This window comes from Homalodisca vitripennis, chromosome 3 (genome assembly GCF_021130785.1).
Source record: "Homalodisca vitripennis isolate AUS2020 chromosome 3, UT_GWSS_2.1, whole genome shotgun sequence".
In the NCBI taxonomy this organism is placed as follows: Eukaryota; Metazoa; Arthropoda; class Insecta; order Hemiptera; family Cicadellidae; genus Homalodisca; species Homalodisca vitripennis.
In genome coordinates this window covers 179,574,003-179,592,299 of record NC_060209.1, presented here as the reverse complement: position 1 = coordinate 179,592,299, position 18,297 = coordinate 179,574,003, and the positions used below count along the sequence as shown (strand labels likewise).

General features: G+C 38.1%; 1 protein-coding gene across 1 annotated transcript in view; it reads right to left on the bottom strand.

The window, feature by feature from the left end:
* LOC124357822 (neurobeachin-like) overlaps positions 1 to 18,297 on the bottom strand; it is a 628,187-nt gene that overhangs the window by 45,085 nt on the left and 564,805 nt on the right. The window contains 5 exon segments of the mRNA XM_046809880.1: positions 2,961 to 2,985; positions 2,987 to 3,037; positions 3,039 to 3,099; positions 4,300 to 4,384; positions 12,157 to 12,274. Coding sequence (XP_046665836.1) covers positions 2,961 to 2,985; positions 2,987 to 3,037; positions 3,039 to 3,099; positions 4,300 to 4,384; positions 12,157 to 12,274 — 340 coding nt within the window.

The window sequence follows — 18,297 nt, the reverse complement described above, 5'->3', positions numbered from 1 at the left end:
AATCTCTATGGTACACTCCAAAATTTTAAGTTACTGAGTTTCATTGCACAAAAACAGTGAAACACTTGTCTGATTTAAAGCGTAAGAGAGCAAAAGCAGGTGTTTCATTAACTTCATCCAGTTACAAGTTCACCGAAGCATAGTTCTTATCCATCCTACAGTCCAAGTTCGTTTGGTACTCTTCCACATTTGTCTCACTACAAATAAAGACTTTAAGGGTACTGATCTAATACCGAACAAAAACAGTGAACACTTTAAAGGGGATTTAAAGAATACTCTACTGAGAGCAAAAGAGGTCTTCATTAACTTCATCCAGTTACAAGTTCACACCGAAGCAGTTCCTTATCCATCCTACAGTCCAAGTTTAGTTGGTACTCTTACACATTTTCCCACTACAAAAATAAAGACCTCAAAAGAGTACTGGTCTAATACCGAACAAAAACAGAGAAAATTTCTTTCTAGTATTGTAGAAACGATGGGATCTGTATTGATATCAATAGGTAATACTCTACTGAGAAGACAAGCCTGTGAACGTCAGTTGTTATAGCTTTAAAAAGAAAGTTTATTAAACGCAAATCGTACTTATTTCGCTTATTACCATACATCAATCTAAAATAAGGTACACCAAAATATGACGTTAATATAGATATTACTTTTAACAATAGATTTGCGTAATATACTTTAACGCAGTAAGTGTATCATGCGTGAATTTTATAATGCTGTTCATTTTGCCCCCGGGCATCGCCCGGAGAGAGTCCTTTTTTGACTTTCATACATCCATAAACAGCAAGGTATCATCTTTTTTAACGTGTTTCTATACGGTATCTATCTTTAACCGTGTTACAGATTTAAAGACTGTCCATTGTCAGAATTTCAACTTGGCGATACAAGCCTTCTGTTGAGTATTCAGAGTAAACACTAACAAAGGCCAGTTTCCAGAGTAATCGATATTTGATTACGTTTCGTAAAGCCTGTCTAAAACTAATCAGTTATCATGCTAGGGTCCAATAAAGGCGCCCCGCACTACGATGACGGTCGCCTCTGGGCTTAGAATCAATTAGTAGCGCGCGTCCGCGGCCGGGGATTTAGAGGCGCCGCCTGTCGGGGTGTAAACAATCCCCTGAACAGACAGCAAATCCAAACAAACGTCAGTACCTGTGAGAGCGTTCTCTTCGGAATTTGTCAGCCACGGAGCGGTTCCCCAGGGCTGTGCCCCCGGGCATCGCCCCGCTAAATGAGACCGCATCGGGATCCCTCAATGTGCTCGTTTGCTAGTGCTCTCTTTTGTTTGCACGCCATCCACATGTTGGTTCTTTCATCGGATGGCGAGTTCCCTTCCCGTTACCGTCACATTATTTATCATCCCAGAAACTTATTGATCTGACAGGTGAGAAAAAAAAAAAAAAAAATAAAAAAAAAAAAAAAGAAAAAAAAAAAAAAAAAACCAATTTAAAAAAAAAAAAAGGAAGCGGAGGGGCCAAAAAATAAAATATAAAAACTGAAAAACAATCAATGGTGTCGCCCACGGGTTAAAAAAAGAAAAAAATAAAAGAACAAAAAAAAAAAGAATAAAAATTAAAAAAAAAAAAAGGGAAAAAGGAAACTAAAACAAAAATTTTAAAACGCACAACATACGCTTGTTAATATAAGGTTATGCAATTGCTACAAACTAAAATAGTGATAAATAGGTCTCAATAAAGTATGGTAAATTTTTGTTGAAACAAAATATTACCGTATGAAAAAAAAAGTACAGGAGAATACGGATTTACTGTATTTGGGTCTAAACAAAATTCAAAGCGAAAATTAAGAAAATAATCTAGACCCTGCAGTATTTATAAACGGTCCTCGCTCGGTTCCCAGCGTTCTCTACGAATACATTACGCTCGCCGAGGAGCGCGGAGGACCGAGTAGGACCCAGCAAATGCGAGGAATGCCGCGACGAGGAGTTGATGTAAGATGGCGGACGGGCACAAATCACGATCGCTAAAAAAAGTATTCTCTCCTTTTTGGTCATTGATTTCCATCCGCGCGTCTCGGCAGCGACTCCTCTGGTTTTCACCTCGAAAAAAGATGGCGAGTGCCGTCGGTGTCTTTACCTGGCACCCGGTTGTCAGCAATACAACAGGGCACATGAAAACTTGTTGGTAGAAAGTAACGGGAAATAGTATTAAACGGGTGATCCGAGAGTACCTCCAACGTGAACAATGGGTAAGATTCTTTACTTAGGTGTTTATTTTTGACGATGGGACGGATTGTGAAGGAAAAACGAAATCATGCACTTAATAAAAAAATACTATACGCAACACTAAATAGTAAAACCGAACTACAGAATACAGGTCACAATACGTCTGCATTCGTCTACCAACCACCTACGACTGACCAGAGGGCGATCATCACGGCAGAAACAAGATGGCGGACATAAAATAGAAGGGAGGACAGGAATGGACCTTTTTATTATTTAAGTGCATGATTTAGAGTTAGTGAAGCTGAAACACGACATGGTGGTTCTGATTCCTGACTTAGGCGTGTTACAACGCTTTGGTATGATTTGTTTATTTTAACCTAGTTTCGTAGTTATGTTTATTTACATGAAGAAGAGATCAGATTGCAGATCTCGAAATGTGTTACTGATTTTTTTTTGTGTTTCACTGAACGATAGTACTTGTTCCGGAAAAAATCTGTTTCCTTCAATGGTTAAGATGTTTCCCCGCACTTCTCTGGATCAGTTGCGACTTTGCCTAAGTCAACTTATGAAGATGAATAATAATCCGCCTGATCAATAAGCACTACTCTGATTTTAGAGACATAACTTGCCAATGAAGACCTACCGACATTGACATTGTGCTTCTGATCCGAAGACAAATCAAAGATTTGTCATTTTACACCGATCATATTTCTTTTGGGCCTGTACACTCATAAAGAAACAAACTGTAACTAAAACGTGCACTCTGAGAACTTACCAGCGATGGTGTTGAGGAACATGCCTGGAGTACTCGAAGTTGGAGATCTCACGACGCTGCCACTTCTGTGTCATGTTTTGAGTTCCTCATCAACTGGCGAGCGGACTCATCGACGCTCGCCTGCAACAATTGGTACGTACTTAGTTTTCTCTTTCATCCATTTTTTTTTTCGTTGTTGATTCAGTCTTTTCCTTTTCACTGGCAGAGCGTTACCAAAGCTTATCACTCGTAGGGCTGCGAAAAATGTCAATCTGTGTCTATTCGCACACTATTTCGAAAACAAACTGACCTATTGATTTCAAATTTAGCATGAAGCTTCATGTATATATCGGCAATTCTCCGAGTTCGATAATAGCGCATGTCACTTTAAAGGAGTTGTTTAGCAGAGATGAATGATAAAGGGAAACACCTGGTATCAGTTATTATAGTAGAAAGTTCTAATTTTTAGGTTGGGATTTGGGTCTTTACTTGGTGTACGTCTTATCTATTACACTTTAAGCGATCTATATCTTGAGCTGTGCTTGTTTAAATTGTTTGCCTAACTCCATCCATCTTCATTGGATGTGAAGAAATCACTAATCTACCACTTAAAACAATTTCTTAAGTCCAGTATTAATTTTACTAGGTTTAACTTTCACAGCCTGAGTCCAAGACAAGAATATTAAACCATCTAGAACAGGAGCTACGTTGTAAATGTTTCAAACTTTAAACCATCGTAATTTAATTAAAGAGTGAACCTTTAGAGGTCGGATTTGCGGCATTGTAGTCTATTCGTAAAGGACTTGAATTTGATGTACTACTCGAGCTATGCTCTCATTTAAGATTACCTTCTCCTTGCGGGCCATCGCCCTGACATGGACAAAAAGATGGTTTTTTTTCAAAAAAGTATATTTAGAGATGCAGTAATGAGATACCAAGTTTTATTTCTTTACCTGTAATCGTTCTGGAAACTATCAAGCCCTCGCGGGGACTCTTTTAATAACCCTGTTTTAATCACTGTAACTAAGTATAGTCAATACTAAGTATAGACCGTAGTCAAACTAAATATAATTGTTTTCAGACACGCAATGAACACTGCATTTACAACATTCCTGGATTAATGTGCGTTTACTGTCAAAAAATACAATCTAAACACCGGCACCGTCTGAAGAATATCTATATAGGGTATACTGTCTTACACACTATGTGCAAGTGGATTTTCCTAGCCTTGACTTGTACTCTTTGAGTGATTAATTATCTTATGCAACACAACTTTTTCGTTGATGTTACCACAAACGATACGTAAGATGTCTGATACCATGGCTGTGTGCCAATAACTTACGTGTTTGCGGGATGCCACTATTTGATGCCGACTCCGACTCTGGGCAAGGCCTTGATGGACCTCTTGAACCGTCGCCTGGTCGGGGAACGGCGAACATGAGACGCTGGCAACAGAGTGTATGGATTGGTAAGCGAGAAAACTTCCAAGTAAGTTTTCACTATATTGTTAATCCTTATTACAACACAGTACAATAACTCACGTATTACAGAAAACTGTGTACGAATTATCTGAGTATTCTTATTGTACAGTAATATTTGTCGTACGAATATATTGTTTGTTTTAAATAGAGTGTGCCCTTTTTTAAATTTGTATAGCCACGTACTACGGCTGAGGATGAGTCAGATGCATACCTTACACCTCTTTTCCTGCTCATCATATAAGGATAGTGCCTTAGTGACACTTTAACGCTCGAACAATGTTGAATGGAGAAAATAAAGAATAGATCTGGCAGATACAAACTATAATGTGTTCAATATATAATTCAAACAGCTCTGTGATCTTCATAATATTATATAGAGGTTAGCATTTGGATATCAACTCTTGGAACCAACAGCCATAGTATCTTGATCCGTGATAGTGCATGTGAGTGGTGAGCAGAAGTACTTACTAGTAGGGTGCTATTTCTCGACAAACAACCAGTGGAGGGTTGACAACCGAACTGTAAACTGCGGATTTCGAATAAATTCCAATCTTTAAGAAAGCTCGAAATTCTACATAAGCAAGTTTACAATAGTATAGGGAGTTATTAAAAACACAATAAATTGGAAATATTTACAAGAATTAGTTAACAGTGCAGGTTCGAACACGCAGTTGATGAAATATCGCGTGTGACAAGAGCAGACGGATTTAATTGTTATATTAAAATACCAATCCATCATATTGTGTCGCGTAGATTCGGCCGATTTTAATAATATTCTGAGCGGACGCGTCAGCGAGACATAAAACGGCGAAATGATTGAATTACAAAGGAATTAAACAGACGCAGGACAGCAAGGGCTGTTTGTGCCTAACAAGGTTAGCTGGCGTAGGCAGCACCCTAGTCTACGTAAACACAATTATGTGGGGGAGACATGAGAGGCGTCTGTGGACTCAGCAGTGGAGTGTACAAACATTGGTGTCAAGTGTCTCACAAACTATTGACAGTAACAAACGCAACTACTATCTATATACCTTGTAATGTACACTCGTTTCTCGCCAAGACTCATAAAAACACGCTTCATGTAAAAGTATTCTGGCATATAGCATAAAGGTTGGTAGAAAATCACCTCATAAGTGTGAGAATTATGTGTCCACAAACTTGAGGTGGCAGCCTCAACATGTATGTGAGACGTGAAACTAGTTTCGTAAAAAACATCATACTATGTAAAGATCCTATGATAGCACAAGCATTTCAGTTACCCAAAAGGTATGCAATTATGTGGGAATCGTGTTGTGTCACGAGCTTGTGATACATTGTACCTCAGTTGTTCTCGACAGGTTAAGCGTGCGTGATATGTGAGAAATAGTTCAGTGTTGTACCGTGCTGTCATTATCCTGTGATGACACAAACATTTCAAATAACCCGACAGGTATGCAATATGTGGGAATCGTGTTGTGTCACGAACTTGTGATACATCGTACCTCAGTTGTTCACGACAGGTTAAGCGTGCGTGATATGTGAGAAATAGTTCTGTGTTGTACCGTGCTGTCATTATCCTGTGATGACACAAACATTTCAAATAACCCGACAGGTATGCAATATGTGGGAATCGTGTTGTGTCACGAACTTGTGATACATCGTACCTCAGTTGTTCACGACAGGTTAAGCGTGCGTGATATGTGAGAAATAGTTCTGTGTTGTACCGTGCTGTCATTATCCTGTGATGACACAAACATTTCAAATAACCCGACAGGTATGCGAGAATCGTGTTGTGTCACGAACTTGTGATACATTGTACCTCAGTTGTTCACGACAGGTTAAGCGTGCGTGATATGTGAGAAATAGTGCTGTGTTGTACCGTGCTGTCATTATCCTGTGATGACACAAACATTTCAAATAACCCGACAGGTATGCGGGAATCGTGTTGTGTCACGAACTTGTGATGCATTGTACCTCAGTTGTTCTCGACAGGTTAAGCGTGCGTGAGAACAGTTTTTTGTCATACCGTGCGGTCTTTATCCTGTGATGACACAATCATATCAGTTAACCCTACAGGTATGGGGGATGTGGGAATCGTGTTGTGTCACGAACTTGTGATACATTGTACCTCAGTCGTTCTCGACAGATTAAGCGTGCGTGATATGTGAGAAATAGTTCTGTGTTGTACCGTGCTGTCATTATCCTGTGATGACACAAACATTTCAGATAACCAGACAGGTATGTGGGAATCGTGTTGTGTCACGAACTTGTGATACATTGTACCTCAGTTGTTCTCGACAGATTAAGCGTGCGTGAGTTGTGAGAATAGTTCTACGTCGTACAGTTCTGTCACTATCATGTGATTGCACAAACTTTTCAATTAACTTGACAGGTATGCGGGATATGGGAATCGTGTTATGTTATAATATGAGTAGTGGCTTTTATTATTTTTAAGAAAAATGTGTGGCAATGATATAATTTTATGTTTAACTTATCACTTTCTTACATGTAAATACTTAATTTACAAATTTTTCTCAACTTTAAAAGTAAAAAATGCAAACTTCAATAGTTTTTGTCAAAATGTACTACTTACTATTGGTAAATTTAATAAAAAATCAGGTTGTTTTCTAATTGTTCAAGCGGAAATAAACATAATTATCATTGTATTCCTCTCGTAAATTCGTAAAACCCAAAATGTACTGCGATACATTCTTTAAATGTCTATAATAAAACATATAAAGAATAGTCAAAATAATATTTTTCTGATAGTCGTAACAAACTCCAACCTCCTGCAGTTTTTTGACCAAATTTTTTAGGGGTTTAGATCTGAACTGGGGTCAGCAATGTGCAATACGCTCATATCCCATACCAAGGAGAATTTGGTATCCCAGTCCCCGCCTGGCTGGGAACTTATCAATTTCGCTTTAATACACTTAATACTGTATTAACAGGTTCCGGACATAGGGTCGTCATGTCCGAAGTTTCCGCCTCTTGGTCCTGCGGGCCGGCTCGGCGGCTTGTTTGATGTGTTAATCCTCGGCCGCGCGAACTCTACACCGTCTCGTCGCTGCCAGAGCGATTAATTATCACAATTAGACAGCCCGGGCCGGTCACGAATTCAATCGACCCGTTCCCGCCGGTTTTTACACCAATTAAACGACACGGGAATAAATAATTCAGGTAATTACTGCAATGGAACATAAATATCGGCTCGCACCGTTCGTCATCTCTGTCCAAACTGTGTGACTCACCTCTAGCCCGGGAGCCTTGGCGTCACAGGTGCCGTCGAGCGGGGGGGGAGGGGTATACATGACAGGGAGTCAAAAATACAGGTTGGCTAACAAATAAAATATATTTCAAATCATGTTTAAATTTGGTGTGTTCAAAATATACACACTCTATAACGGATGTGTAAAGGAAACGATCAAGGTTCACGAGTTACAGCAGAAGTTACTGATGATACTACCAACCGATAATAACATTAATTTTATACGTATACAGAATTTTAATAAAAGGTGTTTAGGATGTAATTGTACATGTAAAATTAGCAAGAAAGTACGTAGGAACATAATTTAAGGTCTTGCAAACTATAGTCTTATGAAAATCCGTTAGACGACAAAAATGTTGTATACTGAAAACTTTTTCCGTCTGCCATTTTGAAACGAGTATAAATATTTTTTAAATTTATTTAAATATCAAGCAGGAACATAAAATGCTAATACAATTGCCAAATTACATAACCTAGGGGGTTGTCAAGGAATATATTGTTATGAATAATACACATAGTACATGCCGAAACTGTAAATTTGATAACATATGCTAATATCTACTTCCTTGCTCATTTTCAAGTGTATAGTTATATAATAAATTTTTGGACCACCTATTCCTGAAGATTAAATATTGAAAACAAATCTGACGATGTTGGAAACATATTTCCGAGCAAGTATAAACAGTTTCAATGTTATTTTAAAACCAATACGTGTTTGAATCAAGTATTCCAACAGCAAAATATGTAGTGTAATTTCCTATCTCAAAACTTATAATGGCTCTCTATTGTCAATTACAAGAAATTAATAATTTAAAAGATTCAGTAATTTTTACTCACTTTTCGTGTGGCACCGAAAGCAACAATACGAATCAAGACAATGTTTAAAGTTTTAACTATTGTATCCCAAAATAAGTTTCGCGGATTTCTTATTTGATTACATCCATTTCAGACTTGGTCATTTAATACCGGATGCGAGGGTTCACGTCACAAGTCACGTGGTACTACCCGCGGTCCACCAGGTTGGTCAGAGATCTCGTGACAGGTTGACGTGTTTCTCTTTCTACCGCGAATCAACGCGTGAAAGAGAACAAACGATAAAATCTGTATACGTTTTACTGGTGAGAATTATTCTGAGATGAAACAGAATTACGATTTGGCAGAGATGCGTGACGTAAATATGAGTCCGGCCACGGGACTTTAAATGTGCCCGGGAGTCAAAATAATGTAATTTGCCGCGAGTTGGCAGTAGCCAGCGCCGCAGCCCGGGACTGAGCTGACAGCGGCGGTAAACAACCGCTAGACACCGACATCACAAGGAGATGCCTACCAATTCCAATTATTAAAATGTAACACAACTGTCAACGTGAAATATAACAGGACCGCCACCAAGTGCCATTTCGCTACTTAACTCTATTTAGGACCGCATGAGTGACGCATGATGCACTTTAGTTTCATCTGTATAAAGAGTTGTTTTATTTATAAGATTGTAAGATATTTTAGTTATTGATGGATAACACAACTGTCAACGTGAAATATAACAGGTCCGCCACCAAGTGCCATTTCGCTACTTAACTCTATTTAAGACTGCATGAGTGACGCATGATGCACTTTAGTTTTCATCTGTATAAAGAGTTGTTTTATTTATAAGATTGTAAGATATTTTAGTTATTGATGGATGGCAGAGGATTTCCTTTAGTGGGCAATCACAAATCTTAACAACGCTTTAAAGATGCCTACAAATTCTAATTAATAAATGCAACACAACTGTCAACGTGAAATATAACAGGTCCGCCACCAAGTGCCATTTCGCTACTTAACTCTATTTAAGACTGCATGAGTGACGCATGATGCACTTTAGTTTTCATCTGTATAAAGAGTTGTTTTATTTATAAGATTGTAAGATATTTTAGTTATTGATGGATGGCAGAGGATTTCCTTTAGTGGGCAATCACAAATCTTAACAACGCTTTAAAGATGCCTACAAATTCTAATTAATAAATGCAACACAACTGTCAACGTGAAATATAACAGGTCCGCCACCAAGTGCCATTTCGCTACTTAACTCTATTTAGGACAGCATGAGTGACGCATGATGCACTTTAGTTTCATCTGTATAAAGAGTTGTTTTATTTAAAAGATTGTAAGATATTTTAGTTATTGATGGATGGCAGAGGATTTCCTTTAGTGGGCAATCACAAATCTTAACAACGCTTTAAAGATGCCTACAAATTCTAATTAATAAATGCAACACAACTGTCAACGTGAAATATAACAGGTCCGCCACCAAGTGCCATTTCGCTACTTAACTCTATTTAGGACTGCATGAGTGACGCATGATGCACTTTAGTTTTCATCTGTATAAAGAGTTGTTTTATTTATAAGATTGTAAGATATTTTAGTTATTGATGGATGGCAGAGGATTTCCTTTAGTGGGCAATCACAAATCTTAACAACGCTTTAAAGATGCCTACAAATTCTAATTAATAAATGCAACACAACTGTCAACGTGAAATATAACAGGTCCGCCACCAAGTGCCATTTCGCTACTTAACTCTATTTAGGACTGCATGAGTGACGCATGATGCACTTTAGTTTTCATCTGTATAAAGAGTTGTTTTATTTATAAGATTGTAAGATATTTTAGTTATTGATGGATGGCAGAGGATTTCCTTAAGTGATCCAGATCAGAAATTTCAACGAGAGATCCACACACTTTCTTCATTAATAAACCGATATATTGTTATATCGAAGAATGTGACAACAAAAGTCATTACAAGTCTTTACGGCATTTCTTTACGGAATTACGATTTTGCTACCCTTTAAACTTACTTCTACAAAGGATCAAGAGGAATCTAAGCATCATGGAGGGATAAGCATATATGGAGCAACAAAAAAGGGAAATTTAGATAGAATTTTAATACAACAAAAGAAATCATTAAGAATTATGTGCAAATTAAAAAGAGAAGACTCAGTTAAACATCTTTTTGCTAATCTAAAAATATTAACTGTATATGGGCTCTATATTTTAGAAACTATGACTTACGTAAAACAGAACTTTGACCCGATTTTATCTGTAAATAATCATATTCACAACACTCGATTAAATAGACAGGTTGAAACACATCATTTAGATTTTTTTAAGAAAAAAACTAAATATATGGGAACAAAGTTTTTGTATATGCTACCAAGGCATATTTTACTGGAAAATAATTTATCTAAATTCAAATCTAAAGCGAAAGATTATTTAATAAATTTATCTCTTTATTCGCTAGATGAATATTTTCTCAGCTAGAATTAACCAATTCTGACCTAACTGTTGTAAGGAATCTAGGGGGGCCATTCTATGTTTGGTATAACATAATATATTTTAATATAAATAAAATCTATATTAAAGTCCTATCTAGTATTAAGTCTTGACCATTTGTAATTTGACGCTATTTATTGTACCTTTGTACATAATATGAATAAAGAATGTTTGAATCTTGAATCTTGAATCAAGTTTGAAGTCTAGTACTTTTCATCAAGAGTTATCGTACTGACGACCAAGAGGAATCTAAGCATCAAGTTTGAAGTCTAGAACTTTTCATCAAGAGTTATCGTACTGACGGACCAAGAGGAATCTAAGCATCAAGTTTGAAGTCTAGAACTTTTCATCAAGAGTCATCGCACTGACCGACCAAGAGGAATCTGAGCATCAAGTTTGAAGTCTAGAACTTCAAGAGTTATCGTACTGACGGACCAAGAGGAATCTAAGCATCAAGTTTGAAGTCTAGAACTTTTCATCAAGAGTGAAAAGACTATACGATTCATGCATGTCTATGAAATGGGTCATTCAAAATATAAATAAACCCATGTGAATTTAAGTATAAAGTATAATGCAATTTATGAATATAACATATGAATTTATGAAATATTCACTAGCGTCTGTTAAGATCACTTTGTATTAGAATTTGAAGGTATTGTTGATGCAATGTACATGTAATAAAACGGAACAAAAGTACCACCTTTGTGAAAATTAAACAACAAAAACAGTCTGCGACCAACATGACATAATACTGAATGTTGTTCATTAAATTGGTACTACTACTAAACCCAACTGTGCAGCGCACAGATTCTCTCAACAGCTGGGCAGTGTCGAGTGCATACTTCCGCGAAGATCCAGCGCGGCTCATAACGCGGGGTTCGCTATTCTTCAGTGTCTCGTACTTAAGCCCTGAATTGCACCATATGTCGGGCTCGGCGGACCAGGTGGTCGCAGATGGAACCTCACAGCATCGTCTTCGGATTAAAGGATTTCAAAGATCGTTGGCACGAGCCGTACCATATGTCTGTCCTAGCCTCGCCTAGAGCGCAATGCCCTCGAGAGAAACTGGCAAAGTCTACACAGCGTCTACAAGAGCTTTAGCCTATACAGGGATTTCTAAAATTGGCATTAAAATAACAATCTTTCAGGAGTAAATTCAAAACCAATTGATTGCGATTTACTTACTTCTGCTTGCGAGGAAGATTTCGATGGCGACATTCTGCAACAGGTAGCGCCGCGAGAAGATGGCTCTAACTTCGGAGAAGTACCACTTGCCATGCAGATGATCGCAGTACTTCAGCACCTGCAACAAGAATTATCATCAATGCTTTGAAGTAAAGAACTTTTAATTTGTTCACACAGGACAATTGTAAATTGAATTTGTTTCTGCGGTATTCAGTACACCTGGACTACAGCTACACGCTCAGCAGACTCTGGTGCCGTCCCCCGGGAACGCGCTGTAGCTATCTCTCTCGGGATCGCCCGCCGGTTTTTGTCAACAAACCCGGTCCTCCGAGACTTATCAGCGTTGCGCCTACCCGATCATCATTTATCTCTATCACTTTGTTCCGTTGACATCTTTAGTTCCCTTACATCTTATAATATTTTCTCTCCGGTTTCTCGTTCGTTACCTTTTTTGGCGCGGCCCGGTTGCGCAATTTGGAGCCGCGGGTTTTTGCCGCCCTCAGGACACTTTGACGCCGAGTACCTATGGCCGGCTTTAACACGTACCCGTGATTGATCGAGCCTCGTGTCACTGCCGCTGGCCAGTCAATCACATCAGTGTGACAACCGCCCGGTCATCGACTTCGCCAAGCCAACTCAGTACTTGCAGCATCGCATGACGGTTCCAGAAGTACGAGTATAATAGAATTCTAAGTGTTTACCGTTTACGTCAACAATACACATTGACAGTCCATACTATTCCTAAAAAACAATAAGATATAAAAAGGAGGCAAAACCTTCCTTGCGTGTAAAATAGCATTATACTTTTCGTGTCGAGGATAAAAGCTAATTTAAATAGTAATGGAGTATACTAAGGGATTAAGAATAATTATATAATATATGCCTACAATATAAAATATGTTATTTATCTTCCTCAACACTTGGTGTCCACAAGTTCCACGTTTCTAAAGCTTACTTCGAAAATTATACGAATATTAACATCAAAGAGTAATGCGATATGGAGCACAACTGCAAATAAATGTTGAAAAGTTTCAAATAAGTGGACTGCCTTAATTTGCTTTATAATATTTAAAGCGTTATGCTAATTTACAAGACAATTTTACAATGGTGTGTGCAAGAAAAGTTCAAACGTATCATTTAAGTAGCATGAAACTGTCCTATACACCGCCCAAAGACCTAATATCTAAATAGTGCTCAAAGAAAATCAATCCGAATATCTCCGAAACACTGTTCAGAGAAAACCACGCCCGAATATCTCCTAAACATTCTTTACAGAAATTCTCATCTGCATATGTCCTAATCACTGCTCACAGAAAATCACCTCGAATATCTCCTAAAAACTGTTCAGAGAAAATCTCACCCCAATTTATTCTAAATACTACTCTTCAGAGAAATTATCATCCCAATATCTCCTAAAACAATTCAGAGAATCATTACACCCAGATATGATAAATATATTATTTTAAGAGACTGGAACTTTTAACAGAGACTGGAGATTGTAATTATTCTATAATTGAAAATAAAGAGTAATTTGATTTTATTTGATAAAACCAAGCGTTCATTGACGGTTAAATGAAAACTATACGTGATGGACTTATGGATCATTACGTCCTATCACAGGCACAGTATCTTAAAGTATTATTTGTTATAGCATTGTCTATACCTGTCATTGGAAGTTACATATGCGGCAATAAATGGGGGTTTCTTGTATTGCCATCAGTATAATGTTTTCTATTACTAATTACAGGATGGTAATTATTTTTAGCATATAGACACCCATGACTTTGAAACCAATACTGTACAGTCATTTGTTGTACCTTATGTACGATGCCTTAGAAGGGAAAACTTCGCAGTAAATGTTCCAGCGTTCCACTGTGCTATATATTTAGGTAGCAACGGTTAAAATATTCTTACTTACATATGAAAAAAAACAATATAGGGTTTAGTTTACACGATACTTGCACTCGTATTAAGCATGGGATCGGAGTGAATAATTACTTCAAAGAGGCGCGTTACGGCGTATAACGTTATAATGTGTAAATTCTTTGTCTTCATCCATACTACAAAGAATGTTCCAAAACATATTCATATAAAATTCTATACATATTATCAAGAACATTACTGATGTAAGTTTTAAACAACTATTTATGGTCCTTGTGTTGATTTTCGTTACAGTTTGTGTGTATGAAAGAAATAACAGGCAAGAATTGGTGTAGGATCTACCGTTGTATGTGTTTAACAGTTGAAAGCTGTTTTTGCTGTTCCGACACCATTAAAACCACAGTAAACAGAAAAAGTCCCCATGAACAAGCTAACAAATCACTATGGCCGCGAGGGCACACAAAATCTTTATTGCGGGAATAAAACATGCCATTGAGACCAGGAGAAATAAAGGTACAAAGAGACAATAAAAGAAGTGGGGAACAATAAAACAGGTGTGATAAGAAGCGAGGAACCGCGGGGTAGCTGCAGCAGGGCTCGTATATCTGTCGTCATAAACTCATTGTGCAATGAGACCAGGGCTAGACATTCCAGCGTCCCTGCGGGTAATCGCCAGCGCCATGTGCTCCTGATACACCGACCACATTCTACTAGCTGCTAGCTAGAGTAGAGCTCGTATATTTGCCGCCAAAATCTCGTTTACTACAAGTCCAGGGCTACATAAATTATCAGCGTCCCTAAGGTTAACAGCCACGTGCTCCTGATCCTGCAGATCACATACTCCTAGTTGTTAGCTGTAGCAGGACTCGTATATCTGTCTTCATAAAATCATTGTGCAATGAGACCAGGGCTAGACATTCCAGCGTCCCTGCGGGTAATCACCAGCGCCATGTGCTCCTGATACAGCAACCACATTCTACTATCTGCTAGCTGGAGCAGAGCTCATATATTTACCAACAAAAACTCGTACTATAAGGCAAGGGCTATACGTTCCAGCGTCCATGCAGGTAACCTCCAGCGCCATGTGCTCCTGATTCAGCAGAACACATTCTACTAACTACTAGCTACAGCAGAGCTCGTATATATACCGTCACAAAATTATATATATATGATTGCCACTGCGGAACCACTATTCTAGAAGAAAACTTTATCATACAACTGAGCTGTCCAACCATTCTCCGGATCACATTATACAAAGTGATGTAACAGCTATCACTTCTCCTGTATGCATTTTATAAATATGTGTTTCATACCTTCCTTGAGGAGTGACAGCATTGCGACCCTTAACTATCACTCTTCACTCACCGTAAACGTTAGACTTACGTATATACGAGATGTGTACTATCTACCAACGCCTAATATCTGTGTGTATTTTTTCCTGAGATAGTGAAAACCAGACAGTGAACGCTTAGTCTTTTATCACACACAGTGACTAGGATAAAGAGCAAAAATAAATAAATATTCCAAGAAAGTGCAGTCGCTGAATTCCATTGTCAATATTTTGATAACAGACGTCTTGACATGTAACAACACCTCTAAGTTTGGATATGTTGGCTTGCAAAGCAACGTTAACAGATATTGATAATTGATGTCTACGAGATCATGATATCCAAAATTGCAGTAGCTTCGCATTCAAATCTTTTTATGGTACGTGCAGTAAACATTCATTATAACAATGTGTTATCTGTTTTAATCAGAACTTGAATCTAGATGGTAATCGTGATTCTCCAGTTTAAAATTAAGATAAAAAAAACAGTTTTGTTTTATTATTTATTCACAATATGTAGTATTACGGAGAATTTTATTGTCTACAAAACAAAACAAAAATTACGCAGATATCTCAATTTTTGACAGATTTATTGACGTTTTACTAAACCCTTACAATTTGTCAATATCGGCCGCGGCAGTTTTGGCGAGTAACATGCGATACAGCGCCGGCGGTTTACGGTACACATCTGCAAACTACGCGCGGTGTTTTTCGACACGAATCGGCCAAATTACTGTGGCAGCAAAAGGGTTAATTGTAAGGATTAACCCTTTTGAAACTGGTACGTATATTATTTCACCTATTTCCCCCCTTGATATGGAACTATACATGCACAACAAATATCTTTTTCGTGTCTAGAGTTGATGATTGCCTCGTTTTCAACAGTCCTTTAATGTATCAATGGACTCCTAGCAAGGTATCAGCGGCGTCCATCAGCTACTTCCGTCCTGCCACCATCCATCAGCCGATTCCTGTAGTGTGGGAGAGCACGGCTGCCCCGTGAGAACCTCCACCTGCCAGGTAGACCAGCCTCCCTCCACTGACCCCCCTTATCGGTACATCGGCCGTCGTCACCCTCTCTCTGCCGGCCTCATCTCGTCCACCCTCCGAACTGATCTTCATATAAATAACAATGACAAGATGATATCATAGAACTTTACCCCGAGAATTGCATACTCCGGCCTCAACGCGTCTGTGACGACCACGTTAACAGGGAACAATGCTGTAGTGGATGAACTTTCCTCCGCTGTGCAGTTGGAGAGGGAGGAGCGGTCCCGGAAGTCCTCAGGGACCACACGCTAATTATTGCTAGGGACCGGACCGTGATTGTTGCTAATAACAAGGGTGTCACCCTCTCGTGTGTGCACTTCACTGTAAGCCGATTTGTAGTCCGCACTCGCCTACTGCATTAGGGAGATAACGTTACCGCATCTCTACTGTCTCCAGTACGGTACGGTACCGCACAAACAACGGGCTCTCGTGTGTGCACTTCACTGTAAGCCGATTTGTAGTCCGCACTCGCCTACTGCATTAGGGAGATAACGTTACCGCGCATCTCTACTGTCTCCAGTACGGTACGGTACCGCACAAACAACGGGCTCTCGTGTGTGCACTTCACTGTAAGCCGATTTGTAGTCCGCACTCGCCTACTGCATTAGAGAGATAACGTTACCGCATCTCTACTGTCTCCGGTACGGCACGTTACCGCACAACGAACGGGCTCTCGTGTCAGATCTGCAGCATTCAAATATCATTGGGACAAAACGGAGTTACATAAAACCTCATTGGGAGTTTAAATATCACACGGTTTCACTAAAGTAATTATAATATATCTAAATAGTTACGAACCAATTTTAATTGTATAAGCATAGAATTTGATTTTTCTTGAAACTATTAGAGTGATTTCTCCTAAGAGAATTTCCACTAGTTTTGGTGGAAATAGAAATGGGAGCATAACAAAGGTTTTCAAATATTAAACAAAAAGATTTTGTTAAATCCTATTTTTCCTAGCTTGACACTTTTAAAATCAACCGTCGGGCACATAAATAATAGTTAGGCTATACCACCATAAATATAAAGACGCGAGGTAATCGAAATAGTCGATGTACATATGGTTGGTTGGCTGATGCGGGTTTAACAATTCTTCTCGACTCCTGGTATTCTTAATTCCCCTGCGTGTTAATGTTCTGTCTACGATGTTTGGTGCTTTCTATCTTTGGTGACAGCAATGCACACTAAGTTTACCTTTGTTTATATTAGAACCTAATAAACAACGAAAGCTTCAAGTTTCCAGTTTAGGAATTCACTGATTGACTTTGAAGAACAATTTAAATCACCGTATTCTATATAGGTTCCTAAATATCTTACAAAATATGATAAGTAGAGTTTTTTTTTTACTTATTCATCACAAATTAGTAGGAACTTGATTTTCAATTATAGCTTTTTTGTAATTTTGATCAAAATGTAACATATTCTACACGGTACAGAAACAGCATACTTGGATGAAAATATGTATGAAACTTAGAGAGTAATGTTTGTATATGCCTTAGGACAGGGTAAACAGACGTCCGGCTTTAAGAGGATATGTTCTCCTTTTTAAAGTTTGTCCTCCTGGCTTTTGAAAATTATGTAAAATGTCCGACTTTTTACATAATTGTAATATAATTTTACATTGTCAGTATAGCTTACTAATAATGTAATGAGTCAATGAAATGAATTAATTCCAATTATTTTATAAACATTGTTCCTAATATAATTTTTTACATTTTGGTTAAAATTAGTTATAACTATTAAAGAGGAAAATTCCAATAATAATTCATTAAATCTTATGCCACGTACAATATAATAGCCTCGAAATATACTTTTATCCATCAGTATACACTTTAATAATATGAATTCCTTTTATTTTTCGATTTATAAGTAAAAACAAATCC